Source organism: Labrus bergylta, chromosome 17 (genome assembly GCF_963930695.1).
Source record: "Labrus bergylta chromosome 17, fLabBer1.1, whole genome shotgun sequence".
NCBI classification, from domain to species: domain Eukaryota; kingdom Metazoa; phylum Chordata; class Actinopteri; order Labriformes; family Labridae; genus Labrus; species Labrus bergylta.
The window spans coordinates 24,838,434-24,863,943 of NC_089211.1; the positions used below are offsets into that span (position 1 = coordinate 24,838,434).

Consider the following 25,510-nt stretch of genomic DNA (forward strand, 5'->3'; position numbering starts at 1 on the left):
TCATCTAACAGATTAACTAGAATAATTAAGTGTTCTGAAACGAGAAAACAACAAGCTAATAAATGATAAATGCTGATAAATATGACATGGAAGTTTTTTAATTTAAAGCCGTGAGCTCTTGAATTATCTTCAGGGGAAGATTTTTTAGTATTTCTGCTATAAATGTGTTGGCTTTAGTCTAATATGTTTGAGCTAATGAGGGCATGTCAGAGCAGCAATGTTGGGTGTCAGGCTACATAAAGATAAAGTATGTTCATTATTTCCCAGTAAGTGAAATAAACGCCTTATTTAATTCTTATTTTCTCCGAGTAATTCAGGCTGTTTTACATGTTAACAGGGCTCTAAATGTTTGTTTCTAATGGGCGAACTGCTTGATGAGGTAACACCATTGATTTGCTAAAGAGGCCCCCTCATTCAATCTTAATTAATCATGTAAACAGCAAAGTGGGTGGCAAAACAAGGATTGAAGCAAACCAAACGTCTTTAGCGGGGGCTTAATGTCTCTTCTGTCTAATCCTTTCATCGTTCTCCCTGTCCGCCCTCGCCGCCGCCTCCTCCTCTGCAGGAGTTCTCCTTTTCTCAGGTGTGGGCCAGTAACCAGCGTCCCCTGCAGTGTGCCTTCTCTCTGGAGCGCTACAGCCACTCCTCGTCGCAGCTCTCCTGCAAGATCAGCGTCCGGCAGGTCAAAGGCGAGGAGCAGATTCTCCAGGTCTACACATCTGTGGTGGAGGTGAGGTGGTGCGGAGGGGGGAAAAACAGATATTACGTGTGCTTGCCGCGTGGGCAGTCATGCGGCTTGGTAATAGCTCCCTTTTTTATTACACTAAATAACTCCTGATTTGATTCAAGAGCTCGCTTAATGAGCCTCTCGGGGAGCTTTTTTCCATGTATAGATTGCAAAATAGTTTCGATAAGTCCTTGTCCTTGTCTTCATATTGAGATTTTCAGCTGCAGTGTGAAAAAAAGAAATCATCCTCACATCTCTCTATCTTATCTTTGCTACCAGAATGAAAAGGGAGTGGTGCCCTTTTTCACACAGTCAGACTGCACCATCACCTCTCAGACAGGGTCAAGGGCCTTTAAAATCCCCCTGTCCATCCGTCAGCGGATCAGCGCCACCTTTGACACCGCTAATGCCAAGGGGAAGGACTGGCAGCTCTTGGCTCAAAAGCTGCACATTGACAGGTATGAGTTACAGCAGTCTGAAATCCAAAATACCATTCTGTATAATACACTGTTGTCCTTTGCTTACTGCTGAGTCATATTCAGCTGCAGTAGCTTGCACGAACACAGCTGGTGTATTTTTTTTCAGGTGTAATCAGATTTATTTCCTGCTGTGGGTGAATAAACGTCTCTGATTTGTTGCATGATATAATGTCTTTTAATCTATTTGGAGAATGTTCATCATTTATTTTACATCTTAGAGGCGGGGAAGAGGAACACATTGAAGCATTTCACTCGATGCAGCACTGACAGTACAGAGTAGCTTCAGTTTGTGCCGAAGAACAGCACAGTAAGGCCAGAATAACTTTTCCTGTCAGAACTTTTTGAGAGATTTTCTTTAACAACCCATATGCTTTTTGACTCTCATATTCAGTCTCCTGCTAACAGTTAACATGGTGGATTTTTTTGTGGGAGGTTTTGCTTAAGTGTGGGTCCAGTAAATGGCTAGTTAGCTAGCTTATCCTGTTTTTAAACATACTTCCAAATTAGTGGGAGGAAACCTGGCACTCCAAGCATGAAAAATGTCAAAATGAGGAAAGAAATACTTAAGCATAGCTAGCATACTATTAGCATGGCTTAGAGTTTGTCTTATAGCATATTATATAGCATGGCTTATAGCTTGGCCTAGAGCTAGGCTTGTAGCATGGTTTATAGATTGGTTTAGAGCTTGGCTTATAGCATGGTTTATAGCTTGGCTTAGAGCTCGGTTTAGAGCTTAGTTTATAGATTGGTTTAGAGCATGGTTTATAGATTGGTTTAGAGCTCGGTTTAGAGCATGGTTTATAGATTGGTTTAGAGCTCGGTTTAGAGCTCGGTTTAGAGCATGGTTTATAGCATGGCTTAGAGCTCGGTTTAGAGCATGGTTTATAGATTGGTTTAGAGCATGGCTTATAGCATGGCTTATAGCTTGGCCTAGAGCTAGGCTTGTAGCATGGTTTATAGATTGGTTTAGAGCTTGGCTTATAGCATGGTTTAGAGCTTAGTTTATAGCATGGCTTAGAGCATGGCTTAGAGCTCGGCTTAGAGCTCGGTTTATAGCAGGGCTTATAGCATGGCTTATAGCATGGCTTAGAGCTTGGTTTATAGCTTGGCTTAGAGCTTGGCTTAGAGCATGGCTTAGAGCTTGGCTTAGAGCTTGGCTTATAGCAGGGCTTAGAGCTTGGCTTAGAGCTTGGCTTAGAGCTTGGCTTAGAGCTTGGCTTATAGCAGGGCTTAGAGCTTGGCTTATAGCTTGGCTTAGAGCTTGGCTTGCAGCATGACTTATATCTTGCCTTATAGCTTAGTTTATAGCATTGTTTATAGCAAGGCTTGTAGCATGGCTTATAGCATGGCTTAGAGTTTGGCTTATAGCTCGGCTTAGAACATGGCTTATAACTTGGTTAGTTAAAAAACATTATCAGATGCTTCAGAACCTTATGGGATGGTGATGACATCTGCAGGTGTCCGTCAAACCCTTAGTAAGGGGGGAAACTGAGCCATGGCTGGGAAAAAGTCAGTAAAGAAAAGTCAGGCAGGATGAAGTCCATCATTAGTGGTTGTCATAGAGGTGTCTTGCTCCAGTGGAGTCTATGCTTTGCTACTGATGGACACACCTCACTGGAGATTATCCTTACTTATTGCTGAGTCGTCTGTGAGTCACACGAGCTCATAAATATGACCCTGTATGTTTGTTTTGTTCTGGTGTTGTCACAGAATAATGACTGGAAAGCAGAAAAAAAGGCTGCATGTTCAGGTCCCTCCAGTATGTAAACGTTGTCCCACTTTGAATACTATTTTTAATCTAAAATTTAGGCACCGTGTCAGCCCTAATCTTCCATCACCAACCAGCCTTCAGTAACACGCCACACTGCTGATTTCATTATAGATCTAGAAACACATGCACACAGAGAGAGAGAGGGAGAGGGCTGTAGCACAGTCAGAATAACTGGAGAGAAAAATGCCATGATTTGCAGAAATCTGAAGGAAGGTCTCAGACCGCTGACAGGCCAGCCTCTGGCAAGAAAATATGTTCGTGTTAGCACTCTTCATTAGCAGCATCTCTGCATGTGTTCCCGGCTTCAACCCCGGCTAAACTCTCCAGAGGTTGTGCCAGGTCAGTATTTGCGTAGGCAGAGCGAGGTTGTCTTGGTATGAGCTGATCTCTATTTGTGCTTCAGAGGAGAAGTCAATAATCAAACGTTGATGGCCGTGAAGACTCTGCAGTCGAGCTCTGGAAGGAGAGAAGTGCTAAGTGCGAGCGTCCTCCTCTTTCTTGCCAGTTGGAGGAACATGAGAGGGGGAAAGTTGACTAAGAAACTGTGACAGAAACTATGTGATTAAGGAGTTTCACTTAAAGCGAAGTCTGAGAAACAAACATCTGTGACCGAGGAAGGGGAAAGGATTTCAGAGTTTCTTTTTTTTTTTTCAGCAAAGTCGAACACTCCAAAAAAGCATGTAATGGGAATGTCTCTTCCTGCTTAAGCTGATTTTGTAATTATTTCTTTGAATGTGTGGAAAGTGCTCCATATAGAGGAGAGGAAGTGAGAGAGAGAGAGAGAGGAGAAGAGGACAAAGGAAACCCCATTGTAATGAAACAGTGCACTCTGTTGGATGGCTAATATAACAGCAGCAGAGGAAAGTCTGTTCATGAAATCTTACTTGAACTTGTTTTTCCAGTGCAGTAAAGCATTTGTTCAGACTACCTCCTGCTTACACAACATCAACTATACTATCTTTAACTCCATGACCAGCCGGTTTAGATCATCTTTGTAGATTTTTAAAGGCAGCTTTATTTAGTTTATTATATTTGTATTCATCATGTAAATGTTGATCTGTACAACAACTTGCAGAGTGTCTCTGACCCGTTAGGAGCTGAAGATTCAGGAATTATTATATGTGAAAACGTTCTTCCTGTAGAGGTGCAACATCACGCAAACCTCATAACACTTATTTACATGAGTGTGCATGAAAATGGCTTAAAGAGGCACTCAAACCTTTTTTTGTCACACTGCGGGGCTTTGAAAACAACAGAACAGTCACATCTTTGGTTGTGTGTTGTGTTCACTGCATTTGCACAAAAAATGCTCCCTCTGCAGTAATCGCACATTTACAACTCCGGTCCCTTTGTTGCACATATTCACCTCTACATCCCAGCCACAAGGGTTACATCTGGTTTTCTTATCTAGATTTTTTTATTTAAGATTTACTGTATGAAGGCCTTGCTTATTTCAAGAAATTTTAACAAGGCACTTCTGTTTGTTTTATTGTTTTAAGTGCAAGTTTTGTTTGAAATTTGACAGGGTGTTTTTGCAGTGTGATAGAATATAATAATAATAATAATTTTGACTTTATTGATCCTGCAAGGGGAAATTCGTTTTGACTTGGTCTGTGCTGGGACTTGAGCCGGCGACCCTCTGATTCCCAACCCAAGTCCCTACAGACTGAGCTACTGCCGCCCCATATGTAAATAAAGGAAATCGAATAAATCCATCAATTGAGACTAAAGGTATAAGTCATATCTCCAATTGAAAGCTCAATTTGGTCAGTTACAGCCTCCAATTTGCAGAATGCACAAGACTTCTTTGGGGTGAAATGTGTCAAAAATGCAAAAGATTTTATGTTGTCAAAGCTGCAGACAGGCTCTGGTTACAAACATCAAACCTCACAGACTGAAGAAATCAGATCTGTATCGCACAGACGGTCGAAAGAAAAATACAGAAATCTGATGATTCAATCGTTTCAAATTCCCTCTTAACTCACTCTCTCATAATTCACAATAGCAACATCGTTCAGAACAGCCGCAGTTGTTATGTCTTTGAAATCGTTGAGCCCAAACAAAAAGCGAAGAATTTGAAATGTGTGAAGCATCGTTTCTTTTTTTTCTTGAGTTTGATCCAGACTAAAACGCAGGGATGACTCGGCCTCTGCTGCTTTGATTTTGTAAAAAAAAAAAAGAAATGTTGTAAATCTCTCTTGAATCTCTCCCTTGTGGGAGTGTGGAAGTGCCAAAAAAATGCTGAGTCACCTTAAGTTCCCCTGATCAAGACCGTATTATCATAATCACTGTGTTCCTGAACCCTCTGATCTATCTCCTTGATCTTCTCTAATCCAATATCACATTTTTCCCCCCGGCCCGTAGGAACCTGTGCTACTTCGCCTGTCAGGAGAGCCCGTCGTCAGTGATCCTGAGTCTGTGGGAAGTCCAGCACCAGGACTCGGGGGACCTGGACTCTCTGGCCAGTGCCCTTGAAGAAATCAGCAGGGTCCAGTCCCCGAGGACGGACGCTCTGGGCTGCGGCAGAGAGGAGCGGGACTCTGAGTTCTCTAAACTTGGGTAAGGTCAGGTCTGCGTTAGATCAGATAAAGATGAACCTTTACTGCATGAACACTGACGATCAGGCGTGCTAGCTCATCGACGACCGACGTGGAGGTTGGGACTCCGTTTTTGGACTGTTACTAATGCGACGCCTCTGCTAGACCCGAACAGCGCGTTTGTTTGGAAGAGTTGGGGATCAAATGCCGAAGGACTACAGTGGTTGTGAGAGGCACCAGGAAAACATTTTTAGAGAGATTTAAGTGTCCCACACTCGTCTTTGATTGGGGAAATGTCAACTCCTGACACGAGGATTAACAAATATGAGGACTGTCAGCGTGTGTTTTCAGACGGGCTGCCAATCCAGCTGGTGATGCGACCTTCCCGGGATCGGATGTGCCGGCGCTCGCCCTCAAACAGTCATCCGGGCTGTCAAAATGTTTAGTGTAACGTCACTATGTTGTCATTCATTTTCCAGATCTCCTAATGCTTCTTTTCTCTTTTTTTTCTGCACCGTGTCTCTAATATTGCTGCTGGAGATAAGAGGAGAAAAAAAAATGGAAAGTGAGGAATGTTTGCATTATTGACTTTGTGAAGGAGGTAACTACTTCCATACTTTTGTGATTAGTTACGATGATTGTTCACTCTGATAAGCATTTAAAAAAAGATCTGATGATGTCTACATGCGGAATAAAACAAGGACAGGATGTGAAAAAGGTTTGTTCAGACCAAAAGTGAAGCACATTTTGCACGATACGATACAAGACGATACGATACAAGACGATACGATACAAGACGATACGATACAAGACGATACGATACAAGACGATACGATACAAGACGATATTTCCATTAGCATACTAGCATTAACATTACTAAATCAAATAATCTATAAAAGCAAACAACTATCAACATGCAAGCAGAGGAGGAGAGACCAATTAAAACCACAAACAACATGCAGTATACTGCATGAATCAGGGGCTCCAGTGGTCTAGTGGTTGGTGTGCACGCCCCATGTACGGAGGCTGTAGTCCTCCAAGTGGACAGCCTGGGTTTGAATCCAGCCTGTGGCTCCTTTCCGGCATGTCATTCCCCACTCTCTCTCTCTCTCTCTCTCTCTCTCTCTCTCTCTCTCTCTCTCTCTCTCTGATTTCTAAATGTAGCCACTGCCCTATCTATAAATAAAGGCATAAAAAGTCCAATAATAAACAACGACCCATGAATCATGCAAATTCCTGTCACTAAAATATTCTGTTAGGCCCAGTGAAAATCGCTGCAGGTCCGTCCTGTCTCCATGACAACAGTCTGTTGACAACGGCTGCTGTATGAGCGATACTGCTCCGTTACTTTTTACTGCATGTTTTTACTCCAGCAGACTCGGAGCGAGGAGGATGTGGGTACAAGACACGATCCGTAGGCGGCAAAAATATCGGTAATATCATACATTTGGAAAAAGTTGAAAGATTTTCAACTTGAGCGCTCGGAGCGGAAAAAGATGCTGGGCGCTGCCGCATGCTGCTGCAAACGCTCCCTCATCAGTGAAAATATTTTTTTAAAAAGAAGCTGCAGGTCAGAAAAAAACACTAGGTGGACAGTAAGGTTTCTTAAACTTAGAATAAGAAATAAGCATGATGCTGTGCTGCAAAAGCCCATCAGGTTGAGATTCTCCCTGCATAGGAATTGGTCAATCGATTTTAAAAGTCGTCTCGTGTGCAAGCCTGGCAAATAATGAATATTTTACTTCTAGGGTGAAGGTATTCCAGCATCCTTTCGATCAATATATCACGAAAAAAGTAAAAGCAAAATCTGTTTAGTTTGGGTTCACACTGCAGTACTATCAAAATGGTTGTTGGCCGAAGTGTGGTTTTTTAGATATGGTGAAACTGCTACCCGGCTGAGACTGAGGGGCGATCAAACGGTTGTAGTACAGTAGACGTCCGTTTAAGATACTCTGGTACCAAACTGGAAGAAGCTGGAAGCATCAGTGAAGTAAATCCACACAGAGTCCCCTGAGAAGGTTGTGAAATTCACTGAGCCGTGTGCATGTCTATTTTGGAAAGTTTGTTTTTTCTACGTACCATTAAGGGGGAATACTTGCAAATGAACAAAAATGGTCCCACAGGCAAACTCACCGGATTAATAAAGGCAAAATGGTGCTTCACTTTGGTCTGAACACAGCTACTTCAAAACGGTTTTGAGAATGCGACAAGGTATGGATGACATGGACGATCATTTTAAGAAACATGGTCATATCGAAGGCATTAGCAGAACACTATGTCAAAGCAAAAGGCTCTTTGATGAGAAGTTACTGCAATGTAAAATGCAATGTACCTGACGATGCAGTCACAGGTGCACATCCCTTTATGTCTAGTGATCAACTTCTGGTTCTTTCGAAAAGGAAAAATTACCGTCTCGCTTTGTGATCAGTGACTTTAGAAGCAGTCCGACAGTGAGAACATTATATACACTGCAAACTGTTGGTTAAGTGGTGTGTACTTTGAAGACCCTCTGGGACTTATTTCTTCTTGATTTTTTTTAATTTTTTTAATTTTTGACTTTTTTGATGTGTGGCTTTGCTGAGGCTGCCTTTTTTCTTTCTGTTTTATTTCGGGATCACACGGATCATCGGGGGTACTCGGGCATCATAATTTGGAGACCACTTAGCCGACTCTCGCTCCCCACTCCTCTGTCTTTATCTTCTCCGGGGCAGAGCCAGCATCCACTTCAACAAAGATACCCTCATGATCAGGAGGATCCCTCCATTCAGCTGCTCCACCTGCCCCCCTGAAACATAATAAAAGTGACTTTGTGTTGAACTCTGTGTTGGCTCTCTCTTTTCATCTTCTCAATGGATTCAATTGGTTTTCTGAAAAGGCCTGACAGCCCACATACTGAACGGAGGAGAAATCAGCTACAGTAAATCTTCAAAAACTGTTTGGAGCATAGAGATGAAACAGAGGCCCATACAAAGTCCAATCTAAGAAAGATGGAAAAGAACTTTGAAAAGCACTCTTTAAGTTCGGATAGTGTGGCCTTTTGAACCGCTGGAAAAAGCCTCGACATGGTTCAGGGAGTTACTATTTATGGATAAGACCCAGAGGACTTGTGCAGTGTGAGTTAGAAGCTTCTTTTTCAACATGCCTGGTGTTTTATTGGTGGCTACCCTGAAGATATGGCGGAATTACTGGCCAATTAAAAAGCTAACTAATAGACTAGGATATCCAAACCATTAGATGGAAAAGAAATCCTCTGAGACTCAACATTAAAGGGTTGTTTGATGGCTCAGCAGTTGGTGTGATCTGCATCCCCTCAAATGTCATAATTACCAGATGTTTGATTGCTTCTTGTAACTCTGTTATAAGAATAATATAATTCTTCAACATTATGAGAAATTTAGCCAAATCTGAAGATTGAGATATCAAAGCTCCCTTACAACTTCTGGCATGAAAGAGAAAAATCTATTTTCCTGAAATGTCAAATGAATTCCTTTTACCAGACATTAATTATGTTACATATTCAAGCTGTAAAAGAAGAATTCAGGTTCATGTGTGCTCAGGCTTCCCCCGGAAATCAAACTTTCATTCACTTCTGAGCTCACTCAAAACCGGTTACAGTGAGCCATGACTGCCAAATAATCAAACTAAGAAAAAAGACAAAGTTGTCATCTATCAGCATGACTTTGTCATTTTATCTCTATGGATCAAAGAGCACAACGCACAGAGAGAGAGAAACCTCTGTAACACAGGGCTGGCTCTCAAGCTATCAGCCCAAAAGGTCACCGTGTAAAAGGCCAACGCTTGGAATACATTAACATATAGAAAAAAGGGAATCACATGGACGCCGCTCTTTGGTTTTCACATCTGGAGTTAGACTTCTCACACAGACACAAACCTTACTTAAATATGTAAAACACACCTATATATTCTGTATATATGCAAAATACGATAAGGGTTATCTCAACAGGTTCACCTTTACAGTTTCTCACCCCTGCGCCATGTGAGCCGGTGGAAACCTCCCTGAAGGCACCTCCCTCCAAACTGGACCTGAGTTGAGTGGCTTCTGGAGGTTTTCAAATGTGTTCCACAATGTTTGGTCAACATAAGCATCCCACAAAATCTCGGGGGGGCTCGACAGTAGAACCAGCGTCCTGATGCTACCCCCGCTGTCCAACCCTTAACTCTATGTTTGTCCGTCCCCTGGTTGCTCTGCCACCCCTCATTCCCATTTATCCAGATCCCACCGGGGTCAGCCCAATGTTCCCACAGGGTAGGGTTAGGGTTAGGGTAAGGGTTAGCATAAGTTACCCTAACCCTAACTGATACAAATTTATGAAAAGAGAAATGTGGGAACATAGGGCTATGGGAACATAGGCACGCTACCGATCCACCGACCAGGGATGCTACCTCTGCCTGCTTGGTGATGTTGACTATCAGCCACTTCCTATAGCCAGGCCTTCAATCCCAAGCAGTCCAAGAGCTCTCCAGAGCGACTGCCCTGCGACTCCCTCTGTTCAAATTATACATGAATGAACCGTTGAGTACATGCAGTTCTGGAGGTAACCGTGCTCAGTTCATTAAAACACTTTCAAGCGCTCATTTTAAATACCCTTTAAGCTCATTTTGAGGCAAATATATGCTGAAGAATTATTCCTTCTGTCAGACAGCTAATCCAAGATTAACTTTAGTACCATCCAGCCTGAGTGCGAGCACTTTAGGTGAACTCATGATACCTCTTAGGGATACTTTTTGGCTACCTACAATGGGATTAGCTGCTAAATAATGTTTAGTGGAGTTGTCAGTGGGGCTTGACCTCTTCAGCTACCAATTCAACAGCTTGGCTTTTTAAGATAGCTAGCAGTGACCTGATAACTGCTCTCATATCTGGCAAACCGAGGGGCATCCAAAACGGTCGTGTAGGAAGGTGCCTTTTAAAAGCGCCTACCTTCTCTGGTCCAAACAAATCCAGAGCATTCAGGAGCAGAATCTAAAGTTAGAAGGAGGACATACTGGCTGCTGCATTGTTGTCAGAGAAGCCAGCACTTCAACATCCATCATATAGTAAGGTCACTTTATCATTTCATTCAGTAGATCTCTTACACAGAAGACTGTATTGACTTCTTGCAGAAATCAATTTATTCCAATTCTTCTTCCATTTGAGATCAACAACTTCTTTCCAGTCACACAGTTCCCAGTAACTTGTGTCCCCGCTGACACCAGCTGATAAAAGTCTGCCACAAAGGCACCTGGACAGGAAATCCTTCAAGGACACTATTCCAGGTCTGGTACCTCCAGCAGAGCTGTTCTGTTGGCTTAATGGCACCAAAACATCGCATTTCTTGGAAAAAGATTATCACTGTAGCTGCGCTCAAAAAAAAAAAAGTGAAAGAATCATCTGAGTTTGAAAGACGGTTTCCTGAGCGATTACCCACAACATATCCCACTGATGTATCATCACTTTCAAGAGCTGACTCCTTCACAATCAGGAGTTGACCTTTCTGCTGAAGCAGAGAAAATGGCCTGAATCCTCCACACAAGGCTTTTTTCCAGTAAATAATTTCTGGTAAAAAACTTTTATCCCAAACTTTTTTGATTGTATTTACAGATGAATCAGATCACATTGGATCATAGGAAATGGGAAACAACACTCGATATAAGCTGCGTAAAAAGAGAGCTCTTCAGGCAGGTACTGAAGTTACAAAAGAGCAGAGCCAGCGGAATATATAAACAGATGACAGCTGGGGTATTTGTTGGCATTCAGCCTGAATTAATGAGGAATAAAGCCAACGTTTTGTTGCTTTTTCTTTCTGAGGGCATTTTGACAGGTGCTCAGGCTCTTTTCCTCCAACTATACACTCCAGAAGAATATCAAAACCGCACCAACAACTTTTAAAAAAATCACTCCACTGGACAGAGCTTGGAAAAATTGTTTCAACAACCATCCTGTAAGTGTCTTAACGAGGATCAGGATGCTAAAGTAAAGTGACAAAAAGCTGATGGTCTGCTGAGCAAGCACGACGCGTTTAAAGAACTGTTTTCCGAGATGCGGTGGAAAAGTCCTGCAGACAAGGGATAAAAAAAGCCGACATTTTTATTTACACATGACAGTGGAAAATGCTTGATGAAGGCTTTACTTTATAAATCTTCTCGGACGTCAGGGCACGATCATTATTTCCTCACTTTTAATGATTTTCAGTCACATCTCACAATGCGGATCTGAAACAAAATGTGACAGGACAAACTTCGGCTTCATGCCAGCCTGTAAAGATTTAATATCCACTGTGGGAGTGGAGATTAGTTTGGACGTTTGGATTTTGTTTTTTGGGAATGTAGACTTTTCTGGCAGGGGGACTTACACCTTGTCTGATTCCAACATGTCCTTTTGAAATCCTGATCATGTTCTGTGTACCATGGATGACGCATCGTCTGCTCCTTTCTTTGAGCAACAGTCAAACCAACCCCCGACGGGCACTGACATATTGTTCATTTGGAGCCAGAGGCTACACAGTATGGATCAGCAAACGATCCCTCAGATGTGATCAGTCCACAGCAGGACGGATTCTTGTGTCCGTTTGAAGCAGACACTCACAGTTATGGAAAGTTCATAGACTCTTGTACACACCTCATTTGTCAACAGAGCTGTCAATCATGGCCTTATAACTCTTTTAATATCATCAAATAACCAATCAAAGATAAACTCAGAAAAGTGAACACTTAAACATAAATAAGCATGTGAATAAAAGTGAATTCATCCAAGCACTTGCAAAAATGTCAGACATTCAGGCACTTGTCCTTACTGAAACCTGGATCCACCCAGAAAATACATTCACACCAGCTGCTCTTTCTGTTGACACAGTGTTCTCACACACCCCGCTCTGTTGGACGTGGAGGTGGTACAGGTGTCCTCATTTCTAATACCTGGAAATTCAATAAACTCTTCCCACTGAGCAACAACTCCTCATTTGAATATCACACAATCTTGGTTACTGCTCCTATTAAAATGTACATTGCTATCATTTACCGCCCACCAGGGTGTAATCTGAATGAGTTTGTTGTGGAACTGGACATTTTACTCTCAGAAATCCCTGATGATGGAACACCACTGATTGTAATGGGAGACATGAATATACACACTGATAAAGCCCAGGCGACAGACTTCCTTGCTCTCCTATCCTCATTTGACTTCACGCCGGTCCCAACTCCTCCTACCCACAAAGCTGACAACACTCTTGATTTAATCCTGACTCGGAACTGCTCGACAGCAAACCTGACTGTCACCCCTCTGCATCTATCAGACCACTTCTTTATTCAATTCACAATCTCCTTGCCAGAACTCCCTCAGGCACACCCACAAATGGTGTCATACCACCAAAACATGCGATCGCTCAAGCCAGCTCAGCTGTCTAACTAGGTAATGGCTGCCATGCCTGCCCAAAAGGTCTTTACTGCACTCTCTACAGACGAGGCTACAGACACACCCTGCTCCACACTAGCCTCATCTCTGAACAAACTCTGCCCTCTGGTGTCCAAACCCACTCACAAAACCCACCCTAGCCCATGGCTCACGGAAGTCATAAGAGAGCAAAGAGCAGGGCTGAGGGCAGCAGACAGAAAAATGGCAAAAATCCAAACAGTCCGCTGACCTCAATGACCTCAATGACTTGTCTCATTCTCCTCCAGCCTGAAAACGGCCAAGACAACATATTATCAGAACGAGATATGCAATGCCACAGACACAAGAAAAATGTTTTCTGCTTTGAACTCACTGCTTCAACCACCTCCTCCTCCACCCTCCGATCTGACCAACTCAGCCCAAAGGCACCAACCAAAAGTGCCTCACTCGACTCATTCTCCTCTCTGACTGATGATGAAGTCTCTAAGCTTGTGCTAGACTCTCGGCCCACCACCTGTCCTCTGGACTCAATACCATCAAGCTTCCTGCAGACCATTTCCTCTCCGCTTAATGCTGCACTTAAGCATATCATCAACTCCTCTCTGTCAACGGGTGTGTTCCCCACTGCATTCAAGCAAGCTCGGGTCACCCCTCTGCTCAAAAAACCCACACTAAACCCAGCCCAGGCTGAAAACTACAGACCGGTTTCTCTTCTGCCATTTCTGTCAAAAATACTTGAGCGCACAGTCTTTAAGCAAGTCTCTGAGTTCCTGTCCAGAAACGATCTGTTTGACCCAAATCCGTCAGGCTTTAAGCGGGGCCACTCTACTGAAACTGCACTACTGTCAGTAACAGAATCACTACGAGCTGCCAGAGCTGCGGGTCAGTCCTCAGTTCTATCACTGCTAGACCTGTCTGCTGCCTTTGACACAGTCAACCAGCAAATCCTCCTATCCACGTTCTCTGAACTTGGCATCTCAGGATCTGCCCTCTACTGGTTCGTGTCCTACCTCTCTGGGCGATCCTTTAGAGTGTCGTGGAAGGGAGAAGTGTCCAAAGCACACAGCTTATCCACAGGGGTACTTCAAGGGTCAGTGCTTGGTCCCCTTCTCTTCTTCATATACACAATGCTGATGATACCCAGCTCTTCCTGTCATTCCCACCAGACGATGTTACAGTCTCTGCAAGAATCTCATCATGCCTTGCTGATATCTCTAAATGGATGAATGAATGGCACCTTCAACTCAATCTTTCAAAGACTGAGCTCCTTGTCATCCCAGCCAGTCCCTCTATGCAACCACATGTCAATATCCAGCTTGGAACAACCAAACTCATGCCCGGAACCTGGGTGTCATGATTGATGACCAGCTAACTTTTAAGGTTCAAGTAGCCTCGATTGCCCGGTCATGTCGATTTGCCCTGAACAACATCAGGAAGATCAGACCTTACCTGTCAGAACTACACAGTTCCTGGTAACTCCATGAACTTCCAAACTCCATTCAATCTGCAGAGTCCCTCTGCACCTTTAAGAAAAAGCTAAAGACCCAGCTATAATACCAACTAACTTAATGATGATGGTCTCCATATTATTGGAGACCATCAGACACTATTATTAGACACAGCTCATTTACATATTTAAAGGTACAGACACAGAAACAGCCTGTTCTGAGCAGGGCTGAAATAGAGGGGTTTATAGACATGATCGAATACGGGATCAGAGTGGATTTAGAACAAGAAACTTCACACAAGTTTTGGGGAGCTCTGAGACTTATTTGGTTGAGAAGTATGACATGTGACCTTTGAAAATGGTGTATTGCAAGAGATAGATTGGTCGTGTCCAAAGTCAAAAATGTCATTTAATTTTTAATTAGCACAAAGACTTGAACTTTTTTTTTTTGCTGGACTAGTTCCTGTTTCCAGTTTTTTTTTGTCCACAACATGAATCACTGTTTCCTAACAATTTGTGCCTCTCTGTGTGGGTTTGTTGTCATCAGAGCTGTTGGACCAGAATGTTTTTATCGTTATGCATCATATCAAAGAAAGCAGTATGTTATATGCAAGCCGTGTTGCTCCAGCACCCACCTTGTAAACACTGCAGAGGTGTTACTGAAGAATACTGAAGCATTTAAAGATGTTGTCTCCGATCGACTAAAACTCACACCACCATCTGTCACCCGAGGATGCTGAGAGTGTCAGTCAGTGTCCTTTATGTACGCTCAGAGTGTGTGTGTGTGTGTGTGTGTGTGTGTGTGTGTGTGTGTGTGTGTGTGTGACCTTTATGAAGCTGCACAGCAAGTCCTTGGATAAATCCCGCCTACAGTAGTGTTACTATTTCAGCGTTTCCAGACGTGTGATGTAATGTGTTTTTCTTTTCTCACAGCCGACTATCAGAAGATCTGCATTGCTTTGGAGGAAATAAAAAACAATGACGAGTAAAGTGAGAGTCGATCAATTCATCAAACGTGCCGACAGCTTAACTCAAATACTCACTACTTGCTTTATGAAATCTGGATTTATTTCTTCCCACAATGTTTCTGCATTCAGTGTTTGATTTGAAATGTGTCAATCATGAGTAAAACATCTAGACATCTAAATTATGAACGTTAGTGTCATTCTGCTTATGACTGGTGGATGTCCTTTCTCTCCTCTCCTGTTTGGGTGAGTTTATTTTCAAAGTGTATTCACTGTAATGTGTTGAAATAAATATGGAGTGAAACCTTACGATCTGCTGTTCATCTGTGCTTTCTTCATTTATCGGCGATTGTTTGCATTCACACATGCAGCCAACCAGGTACATTGCAGGAAAGATTCAGGAGTTTAGTGTGTGTGTGTGTGTGTGTGTGTGTGTGTGTGTGTGTGTGTGTGTGTGTGTGTGTGTGTGTGTGTGTGTGTGTGTGTGTGTGTGTGTGTGTGTGTGTGTGTGTGTGTGTGTGTGTGTGTGTGTGTGTGTGTGTGTGTGTGTGAAAGGTTTAAAGGCGCTTCAGATCTGTGAATTTAATCTATGATAACGACTCGGGCAGCAATTACGGGAATTAAAAATAACTGTGTCTTCTTCCTGATGGTGGCTCCAAAAATTATTTTCACTCAGTTTCATCACGAGATAAAAACTTCTTACAGGAGCTTCACTCAAAATAATCCACCAGTATCATGAATAACTGCCTTATATTTCTCTGATGATGATGGAGGGGTTAAAAGCAACTCATCCAACTGTTTTAATTTTACCCCGCTCCAAATTAAACAGCAGAGGGCGCTGTTTGCCGTCTCTGCCCTGTAGGTTACATTCCCCCTGGCATGTTTAGAGTTGTATTTGTGTGCACACATGACATGTAGACACACATAAAAACCGCTGTAGGTGGTTTCCATGACATGAGGCCCGTCCCGCAGACTTCACAGTGTGTGGGTATAGGGTCTCGTCAGGGTCTCGTCAGGGTCTTGGCACTCTGCAGCAGCTACACCCTGTCTGACAACGCCACAGACGGCGCAGCGCTCAACACCAAGGCTGCAGGGGGGCTGCAAGGGTTCCCATTCCATTTCTGCCAGAGCATGCAGTCATTTTTTTAAAGATTTGCATGACATTAATCGAACACTTTCCCCCACAGGAGAGCAAGAAAACTTTGGTTCATTTTTTTTTATTTTTAACTCCTGATTTTGTTTTAGTTTTGTCACTTGGGCCGTTGCAGAAATGTTCACAGCCGGATGTCATCTGTCCCCAGGAAGGCAAACAGGCTGCAGGCTTTCCCAGAAGGCCTCTCTCTCTCTCTCTCTTCCCCTCCAGACGTTACACACACACACACACACACACACACACACACACACACACACACACACACACACACACACACACACACACACACACACACACATCCCTGGCACAACCACAGACCCTCTCACCCCTCGTCTAATACGCCCCACCCCGCTCGCCCCTGGACAACTGCTCTGACTCAAACGGATTAAAGACGACTCTCTTCTCTCACTTTCTTTTTTTCTCTCTCTCTCTCTCTCTCTCTCTCTCTCTCGACTTCTTTTTTTTTTTCTTCTTTCCATGCCGGATGAAAGGCCTCCCAGACACCCACTCCATGCACATACCATTCAGGCCAGGACACACAGGAAGTCTATGTGCTGCACAGAGAGGAGGGGGGGAAGGAAAAGAGGAGGGGGGGGGGCTAAATGCAAGTCATGTGAAGCTCATGAGAACTCAACTACAAAAGTTACAATCTTGTCTTTCTTGCACAAACTCATGCTTTTTCTTTAATTTCTCTCTATTAAATCTTCATCCTCCGACTCAGAAACACAAAAAAAGTCTCTGTGTTTTCATGTTCTGCATCAAGAAGAATTTTCTGCTAAACGATTGAGGCAATAATTTGAGCATTACAAACTCTGAAATGTTTTCTGAACGTGTTTCTCTTAAACTCTGATTGCAGAAAGGCAGAGCTGGTTGACACCTGTAAAAAAAAAAAAAAAAAGCTGAATTGGAGGATCTGTGTTTTTTTTTTTTTTTTTTTTTTTTTTTTCCTGCAAGAGGCGCCATGCCATTTAGTTATGAGATTAGCTTCAGCCCTAATTTGCTATGGAACTGTGAATAATTGCATCACGTGGAATTGAGCGCTCAGTGGATTCATACTTTTCCAGAGTGTGTTTTTTTTTTACTCTATGTGTGTGTGTGTGTGTGTGTGTGTGTGTGTGTGTGTGTGTGTGTGTGTGTGTGTGTGTGTGTGTGTGTGTGTGTGTGTGTGTGTGTGTGTGTGTGTGCGTGGGTGGGGTGGGGTGACTGCAGCCCCAGCTCTTGGGGAACGGCGTCACGTCGCATGCTTTGAATTACAGTACATTTGCGGGCTGGTAGACAGTCTGCTGCCAACTGCGTCTCAGTGGATCAGACAGCTAACATCAGCAGTGTGGGCTCTGCCACGAGCCCTCCTTTAATTCCCACTCACCGCCTTTTCCCACCACTTTCTGTCCATCACACACACACACACACACACACACACACATATTCAAACACACTGTTTCTTTTTTTTTCAATCACCTCCACTCACTCATATCTGTCCTTTTTATTTATTCATACCATTTTTTTCCCCTTAATCACACAGTGTATAAACACACTGACACCCACACACATTCCTGTAAAAACACACACACACACACACACACACACATACACACATGCACACGCCTGCTGTGTGTTTACACAGTTCGCCCGGCAGCTAATCTTTACGGCACTGCTGACTGAAGCCTGTCTTTTGTCAAGAATCGCTTTAAAAAAAACACAGTCAGGTGACTAATCAGGCCACATTACGACAGCTAAAGCTCTGCCTTATACAGGCCGGGGCCCCTCGTGTCGCTGCTGCTGCTGCACAGGTGGTGCCAGGGAAAGTACTGATGACATCACCACAAAGTGCCCAACAAAAGACGAGCATTCCTCCGTCAATCGTAATCCGCTCTGTTAATATTCACACCGACTTCAACCAGTCAAAACCAGTCAAGAAGCTTTTCTCTCACCCCTCCCGCTCCCTAACCCCGGCTGCACTCTTAAACCTTTTCTGACTCACAAGCAAACACCTTCCCAAACTGAGCATGTGCACTGATTAAACAATAAGACACTTGACGACATATTTCCAGATCATTCTGCCAACAACTCCCACACTTTTTTTGTCTTCTTCTTCTTTTGTGTCACATGACTTTGGGAACCCTTACATGAGCTGATTATGATTTTTTTTCCGTCGTGTCCTATATGCGAGGTCATTGTCGGTTTTTTTTTCCTTTTAAAAGTTTTCTCTCCTTCATTTTTTAATTTTATTTGTGGAAAAATCAACCCGATTTAAAGGATTTCATGCAGCTCTGTCTCTCTATTGAGTTACAGGAGTCTGCTTCATCCACTATTGGCTCCAAAACTCAATTTTCTCGTCTGGTTGAAAGGCTTCATTCTTTACTTTAACAAATCTTATTTTCAAGACAGAAACTCAATTAGAGGAGCGGTTTTTTTTTAGTGTGTATAATTCACGCTTGCATTGCAAAAGGTCACAATTCTATTTTTTACAATACTTCGTTGAATCTTCCTGAAAACATTCCCAGCAGCCCCAGACGGGTTTGAAGAAAAGCTAGTTAGGACGCTATCATGCTAATTCAACAATATACCTTCTTCTCCTTCTTCTATCGCTGCCATTGCTTTTTTATCTGTTATTCATCCTGTTAATTTAAATAAATGTCCTTTCTCTGGTCTGCCTGAGAATGTTTTTCATGAGTGTGGGAGTCTTACCGATTTTTCTTTAGCTTTTGTTTTTAATCTTTTTGGTGTCGTTTCCTCAGGTCCTGTTTTTATCTGTGGCGTCAGCAACACGTACAAGTACTAACTTTAAAGTATTTTAATTTGAGAAGCTAAATTGGCGATTTAACTGACTAGGAGGGATAGAATCATAGACTGTAAATATTAATGGACAAAGCCTGAGTGATGTCACCCGTCTGTTCCTGCAGGGGGCGCTGGAGTCCCATCGATGGCGGTCTCCATGCTGGAAATGCTGTCTCAGTCTAACTTTCAGTCAACCTAACGACAGGCTGAGAGCTGGAGCTGAGGCGGGTTTTAAACCTCCTGACAAACAGTTACATCACGCCCACCTGTCAATCAGGTCAGCTACACCCCTAACTATGGATAACACTTATCATTCATAAAATCAAAACCGACACGTTATGGAAAAATTCCCCCCCTGTACAGTGTGTGCCCATGAGGACAATAACTAATCAGACCAATATCGTTTTATGAACCAGGCTGTAAACATGTTAATCTCTGCTGTTAAAACGGCTTTTTTGAATGGGTGTGTATGTGACTTCCGGGGCTCTTGGAGCCTCTAGTGGACACCTGAGGAACTGCAGTGTTTAGCACTTCTGTATCGGCTTCATTTTTCAACACTGGAGGTCGTAGCTATGATAGAATACAGTGGAATAGAATAGACAGAATCTTGTTGATTTTGGCACCCCCAGAACTGTACCTTCTGTTTTCTGAATGAACAAAATAATTATCTCGTTAATCCCCGTCTGACAGGAGTCTCTCTGTGTGGAGTCTGCATGTTCTCCCCGTGCATGTGTGGGTTCTCTCCTGGTACTCCGGCGTCCTCCCACAGTCCAAACACGTGCTCGTTACGTTAACTGCTGACTCTAAATCGCCCGTATGTGTGAATGTGAGAGTGGCTGATTGTCTGATTGACAGTCCAGGGTGTAACCCCGCCTCTCGCCCAATGACAGCTGGGATCGGTTCCAGCCCCCCCACGACCCTGAACAGGAAAAGATTATGGATGTAGATGCTTTGTTTACATAGATTTCCCTCAGATTTTCCTATTTTCAATGTCACTAGAAAGAGGTAAATGATAACTTGCCACATTCCCCCACATTCATATTTTGCATTCTGGAAGCAGAAGGTGAAGATAAACACATTTCCCACCTTGAGTGTGATGTCAGGGGAAAATGTCAGTCGTGTGAGCCAGACATCATCACATCATCAAATCAGAGCTTCGAGAGGATGTGTGTGTGCCTACAGCGCTGAAGAGATCCTCGTTGACTTTAATCGTCCCAAACAGAAACAATGTGGTGTGAAAAAGCAGCGGTTATTTCTCATTTTTTATGTGACCCACACTCGTTAAGGGAGTGAGCGTGATGAGCTGTTAAAAGCTTGAACACATGGTATAGATGAGGGTTAACTGCAAGAGCTGCGCGTCGTTTTTCAGTGGCTGTGTCAGTCCTAGTTCACAAACAAGTTCACTGAAAAAACTACTGATTAGACGTTCCTTCAATTTATTAGATTATTATATGTTTTTATTACCAAACACGTGTTGGTGTGTTTCCCTCCGCTTGTTGTCTGTTAGCGTGAGAAGGAAGAGCATAAAGAACTTAATGCTCCCACAAAATAACAAAGACATAAACAACATCATTGACTCCACAGTGTCAGCCTAAAGACTTCACTTCTGAGGACATTCACACTGAGACCTTTGACTGTAAACAGGCGGACATGACCCCTCTGGCTGTTGTTGTTTCTAACACTTCACAAGAAACTGATTTCCAGAGAAGTGCGATCATCTCATCTCCTTTTGCAGATCAACTATTTAAACTTTTTTTTTCAGATGTCTGCCGCATACCTGCAACAAATAATAAGGATGAAGCTTATTTTAAAGCTCCTGTGAGGAACTTTTAGCTGGTTATGTAACAGACATAAATTAAAGCTGATGGCTCTTCATGAGCTACAAAAGCAAAGAAGAGCATCAGGGACAAGATTTTTATTTCTATTTCGTCTTTTTTAATTTGGGAAAATGATGCCACAGGGGTAGGTGTCAGACAAGGAGAGAATGAGACTTTGTTTACATTTCCTGAAGGAAAGATTCTCGGTAAAAAAAATAAAAAGTCACACAGCTTTGTCCACAGAAGGCACCAAAATCGACTCAAACTGATAATTCCTCACAGCAGCTTTAAGTGATCTCATTATCTGTTTTCACATGCACTTCTGAAAATATCTAGATCATTTCAGGAGGGGGGGGGGAGGGGCTCCCAAGGCAGGACATGACTTTAAAAATTGATGCAGAAGTAGGGGAAGAAGAAACAGAGTACACTATACAGTAAGCACCGTGCAGCAGTCACAGGATATAAACGTCACTCTCCTCTCTTATTGGCTCCAGGTGAATTCTCTGGATAATATTCTGCTGCGTTCTCACATCAGCTCACTCTGAATTTCTGCAGAAAACATACTACGGGGGTCCGGCAGGAGAAACTCTGGATGAAGTCAGAGTAAAAATCTTTCTGTTTGCATTCACACATGCAGCTCCTCCTGCAAATATCAGGAGTTTTTCTGCAAGTGTGACACAGCCATCATCATTTTAATTTTAGAACAAATGAAAGTCCAACAGTTTGCAGAATTACTTTGTTTTTCTGTTGATCCACATGAAGCCAAATACGAGTCATTTATTTTCTCTTGTTTTCGAGGCTTTTTCACCTTCAGTTTTACAGCTGCTCGTCATTTTTTTTTTTTTTTGTTGTTCTAACCACCTTTTAACAACAAGTGAAACAATACCCAGCAGGCGTCACAAAGATAAGTCACTGACGCTCAGGAAGGTTTCTCTTCCTCTTATTTTCTCTGCCTTTTCCTCCGCAGGTCACTTCTACGAAAAACTCTCCAACTCGCCACCATCTGTTGTACACACACACACACACACACACACACACACACACACACACACACACACACACACACACACACACATACACACACATACATACACACACCTACGCACACACAAATAAGGACCATCACACCATACTCCCACACAGGAAATGCAAATTCATCTTGAGCTGCACGGCATTTAGCGTCTAACTTTGTGAATTCAAACTCTCGCCTTTGAACTGCTCGTGATAAATCGCATCTTTTTCCGTGATTTTTGTTTTTGCAGAAGTTAACCGTCTGAACTAATCAACCCCGGCCCCCATAAATACTCAGTTTGCTCAGGATAAGCCTGCAAATAACTCCATCACACACTTCCTGTTTTCCAGCACGTAGTGGGTGACCTCAGAAGGAGGAGCGCAGGATGTGCTCCGAGTGGAAGATACAGATAGAGCTTTCCTCGATAGTTTTAATTGGAACACATGTTTAAGTCGGAGAGGAGCAGATGGGATGCATCTGTTGAAGGGTTGTCATGATACCAGAATCTTAAACTTCCATACAATACTAGCAAAAATCAAACAGTATTATAACCTGTTTCAATATCCCCGCAACAATAAGTCTTAACACCCACATTGGACAATTTTGTGTTTTTAAATTTACCCAAAAATGCATGCAAACTTCTGCACGCTGTCCAAAATGTGCAAATGCACTGACAATGTTTCATAACCTCCTCTGATCTCTGTGTGGTTTTAAGAGACACAGATGTAACTTTTGTGTCTTTATGAGACGCCAAAACAGACTTGAGAAACGTTGTTTTTCTCCCAACATGTGAATCTGAGTGAACCACGGCTTCTCTCTCTCTTTCTCTAACAGCTTTGGGTGAAAAATATGACTGGAAATCTGTGTTCTTTTGAATTATATGTACTTTTCACTAATAATAATAATGATAATAATCTTTATTTACAGAGAACTTTTCAAAAACAAGTTACAAAGTGTTTTACGAGGACAGCAAATATAAAAACAGGCAGGTCATTGAATAATAAACAAGGCACGATTAAGACATAATCACTGTAAGATATAAAATCCCTTTTAAAAGAACTGTAAAATACATGCAATTCTTTTTTTAAAGGAATTCTAAAAAGTGAAATTAGTAACAATTTAAAATCAAGAAAAATCAAGAAAAAGTGTGTCTTAAGAATGGACTTAAAAGAGATGACTGATTCGGCCGACCTGAGACCCAATACCACTGAACATTAAGATAAAGACGTAGCATGCATTTTGAAAACCTTAATCTTTTATGCAACTGGAGAAGAGTTGTTGTTTTTTGTGGAACAGATTGTGTGTGAAATCCCTGTCTTTCATTTTTTATTTCATTAACTGCTTCTTTTATGCTCTTAAATCAGAGAATATTCAACTTTTTTTTTTTCTTCACTTTTTTTGGAGCTTTAAGTTAGTCACATTTTTTGCAATCAGCGGTTAGGTGTGAGTAAACAACATGCCCATGTAAGAAGTGTCACATCCGTGTTTTTTTTCAAGACGCTCTAGCTCGGGCAGCAGAGGTCATCAGTTATTTATATCCTCCTTATGAAACCACAGCTTCCAAATCATAGTTTCCAACAACCAAATGTTTATCCCGGTGTTTTGCTGCACTTACTGACCTGATCCACTCACTTAAAAGTCCCCTCCCCCTCTCATTTGTTAGGTCACAAGATTTATTACTGATCTTTGTAAAAAAAAAATCTCACAAATGTGTTCTTCTGTGAACTCGTGGTGAACAAGAAGTGAGACAAACGCCAGACAGCATTGACTCAATCAAATGCAAATTGCCCAATCTGTCTGCTACCACAAAACCATCTGACTATATGTGGCAAGCCTGAGATTTATTTATACAAGTGCTTCTGTTTGTTTGTTTGTTTGTTTGTGTTGTAAATGACCCGGGCATGCTCTAGCTTAGGTTTGCCCAAATATCTTCCGCTTTGTCCTCCCTAGACAGACAGACAGGCTGCAGGCTCCGGCCCCGTTTTCTAGATAAGATTTTGTCAGCAGGAACCACATTTGACAGGATGTTTGTAGTTTGATCTTCAAATTGTGGAAAAATTTCTTGCTTTTTTTAAACAGTATTGGCTTCCTGCGGCGTTCTTGAAGTCCTAACGCTAAATTATTCTGGCTCTAACTTAAATTCAAGTAAGTAAAAAAGCAGGATGTATTTCTCATTGTGTTGAAGCCCCATAAAGTGTCTCCACTCCACTGGGATGGAGATGGGTATTTGTGCCAAAGGTCACACTTTGGGATCATTCATTCACTGGTGCTTCAGCTTGTTGCACATTGGTTAGATATTAATACTTAGTTACACATTGCATGTGCTGGTTAACAGCTATCGTGGCTGGAGTGAATCACTGATGAGCAAATGAAGAGGGTGAGAGCAAATAATCTTTTTTTAATGACAATGTAAAGAAGTTCAAACTAAATATTTCACAGTACTTGTTTTGGATTAGTTTGGAGCTTATCTATGTTTTCTGATTTGCCTGTGATCAGAATTTGGCCTTTAAATGAACTGAATCAGAGACTTTAATCTTTCATTTATATGTCCTAATATGAAAAAGCTTCAAAAGTATTAACATATTAGAAAAAACTCTTTCAATTAGAAATATTACTTATCACGTTGTAAGCATCATCAGTTTGCACTTTTCAAAATAAAACAATTTTCTTCCTGGCTGTTAAAGGTAGAGTCAGTAACAATGCATTGCAGCTCTTAAGAACAACACCAGCAGTGCAGGACTTAACGTGTACATTCACTGCTTGCTACCTTAGAATAATTAGTTGCGATGGAAAACATAATCATTTAAAGGAAGCTACAGGCGAAACATGTTGTTCGCTCACAACAAAATACAGTAAAGTTATTTTCAGTGTGCCACAGAGTTTTGATTCATATAGTTTCTGTATGTTTGTATTGTTTTAAAGGAGGACGATAACTACATGTATAGGTTTTTGGAATTTGCCTTTTTGTTTCAGATGTTTCAGACGCTTTAAAACAAATTTTATTAAAAAGTTATGACGTGTAAGAAATATCAATTTACTTTTGTCACTCCTTTGTCCTTCCTTGTTGTTGGGTTCTTGTGTTTCCTGGGTTCTTATGATGGTTCTTATGATGGTTCTTATGATGGTTCTTATGATGGTTCTTGTGATGGTTCTTATGATGGTTCTTGTGATGGTTCTTGTGATGGTTCTTATGATGGTTCTTATGATGGTTCTTGTGATGGTTCTTGTGATGGTTCTTGTGATGGTTCTTGTGATGGTTCTTGTGTTGCCTGGGTTCTTATGAAGGTTCTTGTGATGGTTCTTATGATGGTTCTTGTGATGGTTCTTGTGATGGTTCTTATGATGGTTCTTATGATGGTTCTTGTGATGGTTCTTATGATGGTTCTTATGATGGTTCTTGTGATGGTTCTTGTGTTTCCTGGGTTCTTATGATG

The 25,510-nt window shown here is 42.2% G+C and overlaps 2 protein-coding genes across 4 annotated transcripts in view; both read left to right on the forward strand.

The window, feature by feature from the left end:
• Window positions 1-8,331, forward strand: part of unc5da (unc-5 netrin receptor Da) — a 236,018-nt gene extending 227,687 nt beyond the window's left edge. For both annotated transcript variants that reach the window (XM_065965749.1, XM_065965748.1), the window contains 3 exons: window positions 566-730; window positions 1,007-1,185; window positions 5,342-8,331. In XM_065965749.1, coding sequence (XP_065821821.1) covers window positions 566-730; window positions 1,007-1,185; window positions 5,342-5,540 — 543 coding nt within the window. In that variant the 3' untranslated portion in view covers window positions 5,541-8,331. The remainder of the gene's footprint in view (window positions 1-565; window positions 731-1,006; window positions 1,186-5,341) is intronic.
• A 4,809-nt stretch (window positions 8,332-13,140) lies between these two features.
• trappc13 (trafficking protein particle complex subunit 13) overlaps window positions 13,141-25,510 on the forward strand; it is a 68,115-nt gene continuing 55,745 nt past the window's right edge. For both annotated transcript variants that reach the window (XM_065965750.1, XM_065965751.1), the window contains exon 1: window positions 13,141-13,158. The gene's annotated coding sequence lies outside the window, so the exon portion shown is untranslated. The remainder of the gene's footprint in view (window positions 13,159-25,510) is intronic.